Source organism: Podarcis filfolensis (genome assembly GCF_964270895.1).
Source record: "Podarcis filfolensis genome assembly, chromosome: 1".
Classification (NCBI taxonomy): domain Eukaryota; kingdom Metazoa; phylum Chordata; class Lepidosauria; order Squamata; family Lacertidae; genus Podarcis; species Podarcis filfolensis.
The window spans coordinates 9,780,166-9,794,765 of NC_139604.1; the positions used below are offsets into that span (position 1 = coordinate 9,780,166).

Here is a 14,600-nt window from a genome sequence, read left to right on the forward strand (position 1 = left end):
TGCCCCACAACAAACACTCTGTGAGGTGAGTGGGGCTGAGAGACTTCAAAGAAGTGTGACTGGCCCAAGGTCACCCAGCAGCTGCATGTGGAGGAGCGGGGAATCGAACCCGGTTCACCAGATTACGAGTCTACCGCTCTTAACCACTAGGGAGGGGGCCAGGGCAAGTACTGCAGCTACATAACGTGCTTCGGTGATAAACAGCACAGAAAGGAAATATAGCCATGACCTGAGCTAATTGATGGGGTTAAACAACCCAACTTTAGGATTCCCTCTGCACATAAGACCAACACTGACATCTCAGGAATTAACAACTACTGGATCATTGATTTTTTTGAGGCTATTAGGCATTGAGCATGAAACTATATTGAATGTTGTTTACCGGGACTAGTATCACAACCCTATCCTGGTTTACTCTGAAGTAAGTCCCGCCGATTTCAAAAGCGCATAGTAAATATCTTGTTGGCAAGATGCAATTCCACGCGCAAACGTATTGCACAGGCATAAAAGGTGGCGTTCTTCAATAATTTGCAGACTAGGATCCAGCGTTTGGGAAACGTTCTCTCTCTCTCTCACCTTCCCCTCTCCAGAGTGAATCCTCCTTCCATGTTGGTTAGCCATGCTTCAGAGTGCTAGACATGTACAGTGGTACCTCGGGTTACATACACTTCAGGTTACATACGTTTCAGGTTACAGACTCCGCTAACCCAGAAATAGTGCTTCAGGTTAAGAACTGTGCTTCGGGATGAGAACAGAAATTGTGCTCTGGTGGCGCGGCAGCAACAGGAGGCCCCATTAGTTAAAGTGGTGCTTCAGGTTAAGAACAGTTTCAGGTTAAGAACAGACCTCCAGAACGAATTAAGTACTTAACCCAAGGTACCACTGTATCAGCACTAAAATGGTTAATGCCAACCAGGGTTCTCTTAACAAGGGTCTGCAAACCTTCTAATAGACCAGTCCTAGTTTGCTAGGGAACCACGGTTAACGATAACCATCTTTTGTGAAAGTGGACATGCAGGAGCGATTCTATGCCTGTCTACTCAGAAGCAAGTCCCAGTGTGTTCCGTAGGATTTACTCCCAGGTGTATAGGATTGAAGCCCAAACCATATGGTAACAAGAGAGGAAGAGGGAAAGAAATCACTCTGGAGCAGGCGGGAAGGATAGAAAGCACTTAACCCCAGAGATGACTCCCAGTTTGCAAATTGTTTGCTAATTCTGCAGCATTGAAAGAAAGAGCACCCCTAATATGACTAGGAGAAAGCATTTTTCTGAAGCATTCAGCTACTTCTGTACAAAAAGAGGCTTGCCACATGAATCACTGCTATCTAGGTTAACAAAGAACTATAGGAAACTGAAAAGAAAACTTGTGGATTCTGTGCTTGGCGAGAGAAACGTAATATTAATTTACCAGTGACACCAACATAACAATTTTAAGTGCATCTGGAGTAAAAGATGCACATCTGCATAATAATCCAAACACACACACACACACCGCTGCTGCCTCAAAGGCTATTGAAGCATTCAGAATATTAAGTACATCGAGGAAGTACAAGTTGTTCCTTGGCAAGGTAAGATTGCTGCTCGCATTGAGTTATTTTGTACACAGGCATGGTGAAGATTTTCTCTAATGTATGGACAAGGTATTAGGACCGACTGAGCTCTTAACAAAAGCTGGATAGTGTTTTTTAAAAATAAAGATTAGCTCTTATACAACCTTCTGTTTACCTTGCAATTTTGCAGCAGGCGAATCAGATGTTCAAAGCAGTTGCTGTTAAGGAAAATGGCTTGCAGAACAGGCCTGTCTGTGCAGTCTAACATGGCGGTGATGGTATCTAAGGAGGTGAAAGTGAAAAGCAAAGAGAAATACAGTATATGATTTCACATTTTGCTCTAGGGGGCTTAGCTTAGTCAGAATCAAGTACACACTTCCAAAATTAATGCTAAATACATGACTTCTGGTAAATAGGCCACTATAGCTGCCAGAGGGCTGTGAAGATTTGTGTTCCAGACTTTTTTGACTCATCTACCCATGTACTATCTGAAACCAAAGGGGCACATTTGTTGCAAGATGTGAAATTATTAGCTACTACTACCTAAGAAGGGGACGCGGGTGGCGATGTGGGTTAAACCACAGATCCTAGGGCTTGCCGACCAGAAGGTCAGCGGTTCGAATCCCCGCGACGGGGTGAGCTGCCATTGCTCGGTCCCAGCTCCTGCCAACCTAGCAGTTCGAAAGCACGTCAAAGTGCAAGTAGATAAATAGGTACCACTCCGGCAGGGAGGTAAACGGCCTTTCCGTTCACTGCTCTGGTTCGCCAGAAGCGGCTTAGTCATGCTGGCCACATGACCCGGAAGCTGTACGCCGTCTCCCTCGGCCAGTAAAGCGAGATGAGCGCCGCAACCCCAGAGTGGCCATGACTGGACCTAATGGTCAGGGGTCCCTTTACCTTTATCTTTACATTACTTCTGGTAAATAGGCCACTATAGCCACCAGAGGACTGTGAAGATTTGTGTTCCAGACTTTTTTTGACTCATCTACCCTTGTACTATCTGAAACCAAAGGGGCACATGTGTTGCAAGGGGGTGACAGTCTCGTTGCTCTAGCAGGACTCATTGCGCTGGCTTCCAGGAGTGCAAAAACTTAGCCCATTTACAGGTACACTTGGAAGTGTGGGAACAGCACGATTACGTTCTTGCAGGTGAGGGGCAGCAAAGAAGGACACATTCTTTTGTCCGCTTCTGGGAGAACTGAATAGACACATCCAAAATGGTTGTGTTTTTTTAGCTGACCGATTTTTTTTTAATACTTGCAATTGGCTTAACACGAGCTCCCCTGGTATTACAAATATTGAAGAGCAGCACCGAAAATGCCTAAATAAATACCACGTGTACACAAACACTGGCCAGGTGAAACTGAAGACTATGAAAGATGTGCTTGTTTTCCCTTTCCAGGAAACGCGCAGAGGAAACACAGGTGATTTTATATATTCTCCCCCACCACTGTGAATCAGTGATAAAGTTATTATAATTTGAGGGAGTATTTCAGATGCTGGATGCTGCCAGTAGTTTTTGTGTGTGTTTAGAATCTACAGCACTTAAAGGTAAAGGTAAAGGGACCCCTGACCATTAGGTCCAGTCGTGACCGACTCTGGGGTTGCGGCACTCATCTCGCTTTATTGGCCGAGGGAGCCGGCGTACAGCTTCTGGGTTATGTGGTCAGAATGACTAAGCCGCTTCTGGCGAACCAGAGCAGTGCATGGAAACGCCGTTTACCTTCCCGCCAGAGTGGTACCTATTTATCTACTTGCGCTGGCGTGCTTTCGAACTGCTAGGTTGGCAAGAGCAGGGACCGAGCAACAGGAGCTCGCCCCGTCACGGGGATTTGAACCGCCGACCTTCTGATCGGCAAGTCCTAGGCTCTGTGGTTTAACTCACAGCACCACCCGCGTCCCCTTAGGAGGCAACTAAGTATGTATCTCAATTGTTTCAGCCTTCTGAAGCAGTTTCATTTTGGAAGCCATCAATACACACCAGCCACAAAAAGTGACTCAACAGAAAGGGCACGAGGCAGTGCGGTCAGCACTCCCTAAAGCGAGGATGGGGAATGTTGTTGAAACTCCCAACCAACTCAGATGGCATAGCCAATGGTCAAGGATGATGGGAGTCCAGCAACATCTGGAGAAGCACAGATGTTGCCACCCCCTTTTTTTAACTTAATTTTTAATATTTTTATTAAGTACAAATTAGAAAACATACATATACACCCCAAAAGAAAATACAAAACAAAAAGAAAATACATCTAACCAAGGGAAAAAAATTAGAGAATATTTTGTCTCTTTTCATATTTACAGTTATTTATACCTCTATAAAATGCTATTCACAATAAAGCAGTGAAATGAAAAATAAGGTATCAGAAAAACGGAAAAAAGAACAAGGAAAGAATAAAGAAGTAAAAGAAAAAGATCATAGGTGAAAATTTTAAAAAGTAGGTAAGTACTCACAATACATAGCCGTTTCCCATCTATATTTATATTCAATTATATAATTTCATCTTGTCCTTATCTCTCTTAAATAAAGTGGTTTTAAAAAAAAAGACTTCCACCGTTTACCTCACGCGTTTTTAATAATCCGTTCGTCAGAACCTCTGTTCTTCATATTTTCTCTTTGGGTTTCCTCAATGTCTCACTTTGTATTTTTTATACTACGCACAAGATTATTCTATGTTGCCACCCCTAAAAGCAAATGGTTCCAGGGAGAAACCTCAACCTTTCCCCCCCTTTTTCCAACTCCCAGAAGGGGCGTCACACTCACTCAGCATTTGAATCTGTAGCGCTATGAATCGGCTCTCCCACTGCCGGGACCTCCGCGAGTTCGGCAAAGCCGTGTGGTCCGAGTTGAGCAGCTTGAAGTAGTTCTCCAATATGGTGCTGGTCTCCACTTGCCGCTGATCCGAGCTGCTGGTCAGAAGGATGTGAACCACTTCCGTCAGGCACTTCAGGGTCAGCTCGGCCTTCCTGCTCACTTCGTCGGGGTCTCGGCTGTCCCACGCGTCGCAGTCTGCCAGTACGCGCATCAAGACTTCCATGGTGGCAGGAGATATGGCTTGGAGAGCGTTTCTCTAAAGTCAACAATAGAATTAACTCAATACAAGGACATTCTATCAGCAAACCTTGAAGCAAACAAACAAAGAGCAAAAAACAACAACACCCAGCTTGGTACAGTGGTACCTTGGTTCTCCCAGTACGTTTCCCAGCACTATTCAAAGTGTTGGTGCTGACCTTTAAAGCCCTAAACGGCCTCGGTCCTGTATACCTGAAGGAGCGTCTCCACCTCCATCGTTCAGCCCGGACACTGAGATCCAGCGCCGAGGGCCTTCTGGCGGTTCCCTCGCTGCGAGAAGCCAAGTTACAGGGAACCAGGCAGAGGGCCTTCTCGGTAGTGGCGCCCGCCCTGTGGAACGCCCTCCCATCAGATGTCAAAGAGATAAACAACTACCTGACATTCAGAAGACATCTTAAGGCAGCCCTCTTCAGGGAAGTTTGTATTGCTGTACTGTTTTTAACACTTGATTGGGAGCCGCCCAGAGTGGCTGGGGAAACTCAGCCAGATGAGCGAGGTATAAATAAATTATTATTATTATTATTATTATTATTATTATTATTATTATTATTATTATTCTCAAACGCCGAAAAGCCGGAAGTAAGTGTTCCGGTTTTCAAGTGTTTTTCGGAAGCCAAACGTCCAATGCGGCTGTTGTTTCCGGGGTACCTGCGCCTATCAGAAGCTGCACCTTGGTTTTCGAACATTTCAGAAGTCAAACGGACTTCCGGAATGGATTACGTTTGGCGCTTTTGTTTTTGCTATTTATTTTGCGTTTTTGAGTTTTTTTCGGTTAAATTGTTTTTGTGGCTGTGTGAGTTCAGCTACTGATTGATTGATTGATTGTGTGACTGTGGAAATGGATAAAAGCCCCCCATCCAAACAATGACTATCATCAGTGCAGGTAAGAAAAGAAATGTAATTTTAATTTTTATCATCTATAATACTGTCTTAAAGGTAAAGGTACCCTTGACCGATAGGTCCAGTCACGGACGACTCTGGGGTTGCAGTGCTCATCTCGCTTTATAGGCCGAGGGAGCCAGCGAACAGCTTCCAGGTCATGTGTGACTAAGCCACTTCTGGCGAACCAGAGCAGCACACGGAAACGCCATTTACATTCCCGCCGGAGTGGTACCTATTTATCTACTTGCACTTGACGTGCTTTTGAACTGCTAGGTGGGCTCACCCCGTCGTGGGGATTTGAACTGCTGACCTCCCGATTGGCATGCCCTAGGCTCTGTGGTTTAGACCACAGCGCCAAATAAGACAATACTGTCTTCTTCGTTTTATAATATAGTACATTGATTATTGCTTTCATTTTATGGATCAATGGTCTTGTTAGATAGTAAAATTCATGTTAAATTGCTGTTTTAGGGGTGGTTTTTAAAAGTCTCGAATGGATTAATCCGTTTTGCACTACTTTCTATGGGAAAGCGTGCCTTGGTTTTGGAACGCTTTGGTTTTGGAACGGACTTCTGGAATGGATTAAGTTTGAGAACCAAGGTACCACTGTATATCGAATTATTTTTAAAACCTTTTCATTTTATCTGGACAAAGTTGATGAGTGATTTCTATGTGCAGAATCCGAATATCTTCTTTCCGCTTACAGAAAGTGTCATGGCAGGAGTATACTTCAGTATCATAGTACCGCGCAAACTCTTAAGCATGTACAAAATAGTGGCAATGAGCATTTTCCTTCTACTCCTGCCTATCTGGTCTCCACATATCTGTTTCTTGCTAAGAGGGGGATTTGGGACATTACAAGAATGGCTGGAGGAGGGAAAATTCAAGCTGGGTTGGACAGAGTTTTTGTTCTCTTGGGAAAGCTACAAGGCCAAATGGATGTTTTGGCTACAAATGTTGCAACTCTGAACTTAACAGTAAATAATATCATTGAATTTGATAAGGATTTGACTCAGGAAGCCCATGCAGCTGGACAAAAAGAGAAACTTGAGAGTTTTGAGAGTGTGGAGAAGGAGACATATGTTGTTTCTGAGGAAAAGGAAGGAGGAGCTGTAATTTTGCAGATGACAAAGGAGAGCCAGAGGCCTGACATGATGGTTACAAAGGAAAATAAGAAATCGAGCCAGAGGCCTGACATGATGGTTACAAAGGAAAATAAGTACTGGATGATGAAAATCTGGTTTGAATTGGAGATTGAAGAATGGAGAGATCTCCTTATGTGGAGATCTGAAGACCTATGGATTACAAATTTGATTAAGGTGGAAGTTGGAGCTTTAGGGACAATTGGACTTAAAAGGAGTAAGAAACAAGATTTGGGCTCCACTTTTAAGTATGGAGGTCTGGCTGGAAGAAACATGGACCTTATGGGGACAGAGCTTCTCCGAGATCTGGTGTTTAATACTAAAGACTATCAAAAAAACCGGCAGAGAGGAATTGAGAGAGAATTAAGAGCCTCGGACGTGAGGTCTCCAGGCTGATAGTAGATTAAGACTGATGGACATCTGTTGGGGATCGAAACCGGGAAAGGGGGTGGTGGGGTTTGGGAATCCAAAGGGTGTACAATTATAATCTGTTTTTTATTTTGTTTTGTTATTAGTAAGAAAATTGGGGAATTCGTGGAAGGGAATTTGGGTCGACTTTAGAAAAAGGTTTTAAGAATGAGCACTGATGTACAAATATTGATGTTTATAAGTTAAAATTCGTTTTTGTTTTTTTTTTAAATGAACTAAATATAAAAAGGTTAAAAATTGGGGATAAGAACTTGTTGAATTAACAATTTGAATTGGAATATAAGAAGGGGAGGTGTGGGGAAGTCAGGGAAATATATTATTGAAAATACGGATTGTAAACTTTATGTGTTTTTTAATTTATTTATTTTTTATTTTTTTATTAAGATGGAAAATTTTAATAAACATTTATTAAAAAAAAAAAAAGATTTGAGGAGCCGGGGGGGGGGGAGCTGCAACAATCATGCTGAAGTTCAAGGTCTTTCTGGCATCACGGCTGCGTCCTTCAGTCAATAAGATGACGACAATATTTGTTGGGATTCTCACCTGCCCACCAGCCACAATCGCTCCAAAGAGGTGTAGCAAACAACACTTCAGGCTCTCTTTGAGATGCTCACTTTCTTGAAAACACTCTGAAAGAAGAGAACAAGTTGCAGGCACGTTAACTTCGAGCCAAAAGATTTGTAGGCACGTGGTCAAATAATATAGCTCAAAAACAATCACTGTACAAATAAGTAGCTCCTATTTTTCATTTCATAATGAAGTCAACCCTCAAATCTATAATCAAATCTGCCTTTTTTTAAGACATAAAAACAGATGACTTCAAACAAGCCCAATTAAAGCTAAATTAAAACTGCGTCATCTGGGAGCTCCAGGACCAGCTGCCCAGCTCAACGCCATCTTGACCAGAAGGCCTATAATCAATGTTTAGTTATACAGTGGTACCTCAGGTTAAGTACTTAATTCGTTCCGGAGGTCCATTCTTAACCTGAAACTGTTCTTAACCTGAAGCACCACTTTAGCTAATGGGGCCTCCTGCTGCTGCCGCGCCACTGGAGCACGATTTCTGTTCTTATCCTGAGGCAAAGTTCTTAACCTGAAGCACTATTTCTGGGTTAACGGGGTGTGTAACCTGAAGCCGAGGTACCACTGTAGTGGGATGCAGGTGGCGCTGTGGGTTAAACCACAGAGCCTAGGACTTGCCGATCAGAAGGTCGGTGGTTCAAATCCCCGCGACGGGGTGAGCTCCCGTTGCTCGGTCCCTGCTCTTGCCAACCTAGCAGTTTGAAAGCACGTCAAAGTGCAAGTAGATAAATAGGTACCACTCCAGCGGGAAGGTAAATGGCGTTTCCGTGCGCTGCTCTGGTTCGCCAGAAGCGGCTTAGTCATGCTGGCCACATGACCCGGAAGCTGTACGCCAGCTCCCTCGGCCAATAAAGCGAGATGAGCGCTGCAACCCCAGAGTCGGCCATGACTGGACCTAATGGTCAGGGGTCCCTTTACCTTTACCACTGTAGTGGTAAAATTAAGCCACCGTTTCAGTTAAATCCACCTTTCCAAATCGTCACATTTAACTATGTAGTGGTAAAGCATCCTTCAGAGAAACATAGCAGTGCAGCTGGGATGGGGAAATCCAGGCTTTTTTGCTTGAACTTTTAGTAAAAACTGTAGTTTGTTTTGTTCTCCCAGCATACAAACTGTGGCTCATTTTAACTACAGTTGGTTCCAAACCATGGTTTCAGAAGCTCGCTTGTTTAAGTTAAGTTTAGGTAAAGGGACCCCTGACCATTAGGTCCAGTCGTGGCCGACTCTGGGGTTGCGGCACTCATCTCGCTTTACTGGCTGAGGGAGCCGGTGAACAGCTTCCGGGTCATGTGGCCAGCATGACTAAGCCAGCGTACAGCTTCCAGGTCATGTGGCCAGCATGACTAAGCCGCTTCTGGCGAACCAGAGCAGCGCACGGAAACGCCATTTACCTTCCCGCTGGAGCGGTACCTATTTATCTACTTGCACTTTGACGTGCTTTCGAACTGCTAGGTTGGCAGGAGCTGGGACCAAGCAACGGGAGCTCACCCTGTTGCGGGGATTCGAACCGCCGACCTTCTGTTCGGCAAGTCCTAGGCTCTGTGGTTTAACCCACAGCGCCACCCGCGTCCCCAGTTAAGATTAAGCACAGGTTAAAAGGTGCAAAGAACACCGCAAAGTACGGTTAATTAAAAGCAGAAGCAAAACTTCCAAACGCCTCCTTCTCGATATGTTGGCGAAGGAAAGGAGAGAGACAACAGATGAACTGAGGAGGAGGTTAGGTGTGTTCACATCTCACTAAACCAACCTTCCTCAACTTTCGGTCTTCAGGTGCTAGATTAGCTAATGTTATAGGATGACGCTGAGTTTAAGGTCCAGCAACATCTGCGAACCCCAAGTTGCAAAAGGATGCACTAAAACACATCAAAATATAGTCATTTTCTCTTTTCTATTTTGTCAATATACGAGCAGTAAGGAATCACACCAAGATTCCCTGAACGCAGCCACGAGAAGATTAGAAACTTCTGCTTTCATCTCACATTAACCACAGTTTAGTGTCACATTTAAACCTTGACCGTGGTTAGCGAAAACAAGGCAGCTTCATAAACTATGGATTCAAGTTGCTTGTTTCCACAAACCACTGTCAAAACTAACCAACGTTTGTCCCAGTTCAGATTTTGTAACAAGCTGTAGTTAGCCTAAAACAGAAATGGCCATTTCTGGACATCTCTTCTAGGCTGTGCCAGAGGAGAAAAGTGGAGATGAGGCACGGAGCATGAAAGTCTGAGGCTCTCCGCATTTTTTTCCATATAATGCTAAATCGTAGTTTAGTATTATGTGAAAATGCAACCATTTAAAAGGTCCTATTAAGTGCACAGAGATTTTATATACTGACATAAGATCCAATAAAATTTTATGCAGCAAAAAACTCTTAAACATTCGCAGTGCCCAAAACACACAAAAAAACCTCCTATTGGCAAAAACTAGAACAGGCCCAAAATCTTCCCCTTCCATTGAAAAATCATTACACTGTATTCTTTGCTCAAAGCATACCTGGCAGAAGGGAATTACAAGTAGCCTAAGGAATTTTTCTCAGCAATAAACATTAACCTGGAAGCTGTTACCATAGCAATAACTTTACGCAGATGAACGAGCTGCTGCCAAAGCCACAAGATTATTTTGTTTGAAATTAGCACCATAAAAATCTCTGAGTAACGTCACCAACCAGCACTGTTAAAATGTCACCATTTTTAAATGAAGCTGGCGGTGGAGATGCCCAAGTCTCAAAACAAGCTGGCTATTGAAACAAAAACTACATTTTGGAATTTTTTAAAAAAAACCTTTATGTAAGGGTAAATATCTTAGGGGGAAGCCACATTAGCTGTAATTTCCAGAGTGGTTTTTACAGTCAACCCCTGTCCCTAGGGAACTCTGAGAACGCTAGATCTCAGATCAGGGGTCACTTATCAACCCATGCCATTCTTAACAAACTAGTTCGCAGGATTCTTTGGGACTGTACAAAGTGGTCTGAAACTGCCTGAATTGTGTAGTTGCAGGGGTTTTTTTAAAAAAAATTAAATCGGATTTTTAAAAAAAAAAATCATATTTTTAAAATAAAATGCTTTCGGAGGAAAAATCTTTCTCAAGATAGCTTTCTATTTAAGTTACATTATAGTCCAAAGGCTATTCATCAGGAAATAAGGATTTGTTTTAAGTTTTTCATGTGTGCTAATACTCAATCTAAGTTGTTGCTGTTTTAAAATTGTTTAACCACATCAGTTAACAAACATGGATACACATGCTATAATGTTATCGTTTTAGTTAAATAAATTGTTTTTAAGGAAATGATTATTTTTCTCCTTCCCTTAAAGCATAGCAGAAAAGTCATCCAAATATAAACAGTTAACTTATTAAACCTCACAGTGATTTCATACATATTGGTCTATGTATTTCTAATAGTATAACCAAATCAGTAATTTTCGATATAGCTGTAAAAACTACTCAGAAAATTTATTATTCCAAAAATGAAACCTTCCTCTGGTTGTGAATATTAAGATGATACCAGCAAGAATGAGTCTTTCTGTAAAAAAATGATTTAAATCAAGTCTTACTGACTAGTGATTTAAATCGTGATTTAAATCGGTTTGATTTAAATCAAATCTATCCTGATTCAAACAAGTATTATTACCTGCTGTAAGCTTCCTAAGATGAGATCCCATATGGGGTGGGACTGGGAGACGGCAGTTAATGGGTTGGGCTCAGCTTATTTAATCATGGTTATCTTCTTGAGATCCTTTAATTTGTATTCGCAGCACCAACCTTTGACTTGTGTTAGGGTATAAGGGAAAACCGTAGAAATTAATTTTTAGCTACAGTGGTGCCTCACAAGACGAAATTAATTCGTTCCATGAATTTTTTCGTCTAGCGAATTTTTCGTCTTGCGAAGCACGAAATCCCATAGGAATGCATTGAAAATCAATTAATGCGTTCCTATGGTCAAAAAAAGTCCAAACAAAGCCAAATTTGGTACAACAAGAGTTTATTAAGTGCTCTTTAAAGTCACACATACTGTAAAGAGCATTTCAAAATTCAAACCACAAATTTTTTAAAAAAACAGCAGAGTGGCCCAATGGTCACAGAAAATCATAAAAATGCAGAAAAAAAACACAAGCTTCCAGATTCTTGCAAACCCCTTCCCAACTGTTCCCCCAGCCACCCAGCACACAGAAATTCAAATCCAGAATTTTTTTAAAAAACAGCAGAGTGGCCCAATGGTCACAAAAAATCATAAAAATGCAGAAAAAAACACACACAAGCTTCCAGATTCTTGCAAACCCCTCCCCAACACCAAGTCCTTGAATTCCAAACACCCCAACCCAAAATCCAAAACCCCCCAAAAAAGTTTTAAAAGCTTAACTTACCAAATGGCTGCAAAAGAAGTTTTGGAAAAACTTCAAAAATCACCAAAGTCTTTAAAAACCTCAAAAAAGGCTACTATGTACACTGCGTTCTATGAGTTGCTCCTCGAAGTCAAGTCGCAACTGTATTAACGGTGTTACGAAAAAGGAAACAAACTTGCAAAACGTTTTCGTCTTGCGAAGCAAGCCCATAGGGAAATTCGTCTTGCGAAGCAGCTCAAAAAACGGAAAACCCTTTCGTCTAGCGAGTTTTCCGTCTTGCGAGGCATTCGTCTTGCGGGGCACCACTGTATATCTGACCAAGGACTCATGGTTTGTCTTGCCCCAGACAAACCAAGGTTTGTTCAAACCAAGGTTTATCGCTTGTAGTTGGTCAGGGTTGTGGGGAGACAAAACATGAGCCTGGGTTCAGATACAACACTAAGTGAAACCATGGCTTAGCCCTAGATAGCATGGCAACAGCAGGACTGGGGGAATTTGCACTAAGGCATGGTTTGGCATCCAAAAACATCAAAAAAATGAAGATCATGGCCACGGGGCCCATCACCTCCTGCCAAATAGAAGGGGAAGAAATGGAGGCAGTGAGAGATTTTACTTTCTTGGGCTCCATGATCACTGCAGATGGTGACAGCAGCCACAAAATTAAAAGACGCCTGCTTCTTGGGAGAAAAGCAATGACAAACCTAGACAGCATCTTAAAAAGTAGAGACATCACCTTGCCAACAAAGGTCCGTATAGTAAAAGCTATGGTTTTCCCAGTAGTGATTTATGGAAGCGAGAGCTGGACCATAAAGAAGGCTGATCGCCGAAGAATGGATGCTTTTGAATTATGGTGCTGGAGGAGACTCTTGAGAGTCCCATGGACTGCAAGAAGATCAAACCTATCCATTCTGAAGGAAATCAGCCCTGAGTGCTCACTGGAAGGACAGATCGTGAAGCTGAGGCTCCAATACTTTGGCTACCTCATGAGAAGAGAAGACTCCCTAGAAAAGACCCTGATATTGGGAAAGATGGAGGGCACAAGGAGAAGGGGACGACAGAGGACGAGATGGTTGGATAGTGTTCTCGAAGCTACCAGCATGAGTTTGACCAAACTGCAGGAGGCATTGGAAGGCAGGAGTGCCTGGTGTGCTCTGGTCCATGGGGTCACAAAGAGTCGGACACGACTAAACGACTAAATAACAACAACATGGTTTGGCTTAGATTTACACTCATACCTTGGATCCCAAACACCTTGGTGCTCAGACATTTTGGCTCCTGAACGCCGCAAACCTGGAAGTGGGTGTTCCCATTTGCAAACGTTCTTTGGAACCCGAACGTTTGATGGGGCTTCTGCGGCATCCGATTGGCTGCAGGAGCTTCCTGCAGCCAATCGGAAGCTGCAGTTTCGTTTCCAAACGTTTTGGAAGTCGGACGGACTTCCGGAACGGATTCCGTTTGACTTCCGAGGTACCACTGTACATGCAAACTGGGCCAGTGACTAACTCAAGGTCACCAAGTGAGCTCCATGGCTAAGCCTTGGCAAAATACACAAAAGTCAACCACAGGCATGCATGAAAATGGTCAGATAATATGTGCCAAAAAGAATTTGTTAAGAACTTGCATTTAACTGTGCTTAATGTCCCAAAGCAGTTCTCAGGAATTATTTTGTACTCGTCACCTTGAGGTTGGAAGTGTGCAGCAATGAATTTTATCCCTTAAAAAATTCCGAATTTAGCACTAGAAACATTAAGAAAACAAGGCAATGATACTCACGGTAAAAGAAAGGGACAAACTCCACTGTGAGGGAAGCTGGTTTGTACTTCTGCCTGCTTTTTTCAACACTGCTCAGAATTCGTCTGTATATATTTTTTTAAAAAAAGAGAAACCAAGAGGTAAAATTTATTTGTAGGCGGACACTGCAGAACACATTTTTTATTTATTCTAAAGCATACGTGTCTTCAAATGCAATAAAATACCTATTCCATATTACATTAGCAGCACTTTTAAAACTACCACGGTACTATTTTGGACTACTTTATTTCTAAGCAGGCACTTTTAAATGAAACCGAAACCCAGCCCACAATTGACTTTAAGGACATGCAGTTTTAACACTAAAATTTTGGTCAATTAAAACAATAGGATTTATTGATAGTTCAGCCACCCAAAGTGACCCATTTTGCCATACATTTAGAAGGCTACGTCTCACATAAGCAAGTTGGTAGGTACCTACATATACTGTGGCCATGTTTAAGTGATTGTATCTCAGCGTAATAAGCCACAGAATGAATGAGTCTTTAGCCACAGTCCTTTTGTGGTGCAAAGAATCAAATCAGGAAGTCTCAAGGGAACCACGGTTTCCTGTTTTGCCCAAACTGGGAAACAATGGCTACTGCCAGCTTCCGAACACGCCAATATTTTGACCCACTGTCAAACTGTGGTTAAGTATCCTGGTAGACATGGTTTCCTGATTTAGATGACGTCCTGGCATCATCAAGTCTCATGCAATGGGAGGAGTGAAGAAGCTGCTCCCGAAAGCATATGGCTTAATAAGCCAAGATCTGAATGTGACAACTTATATTGGTCCAAGCTAGGCCAGTATGCTTC

At 42.7% G+C, this 14,600-nt stretch overlaps 1 protein-coding gene across 4 annotated transcripts in view; it reads right to left on the minus strand.

Annotated features, from left to right (window-relative positions):
- Nucleotides 1-14,600, minus strand: part of NBEAL1 (neurobeachin like 1) — a 147,214-nt gene that overhangs the window by 91,395 nt on the left and 41,219 nt on the right. For all 4 annotated transcript variants that reach the window (XR_014551175.1, XM_083625751.1, XM_083625749.1 and 1 more), the window contains exons 7-10: nt 13,770-13,852; nt 7,618-7,703; nt 4,313-4,619; nt 1,727-1,833 (exon numbers count right to left, since the gene is read on the minus strand). Coding sequence is in view for 3 of the 4 variants with exons in the window: in XM_083625751.1 (XP_083481877.1) it covers nt 1,727-1,833; nt 4,313-4,619; nt 7,618-7,703; nt 13,770-13,852 (583 nt within the window). In the remaining variant the exon portion in view is untranslated. The remainder of the gene's footprint in view (nt 1-1,726; nt 1,834-4,312; nt 4,620-7,617; nt 7,704-13,769; nt 13,853-14,600) is intronic.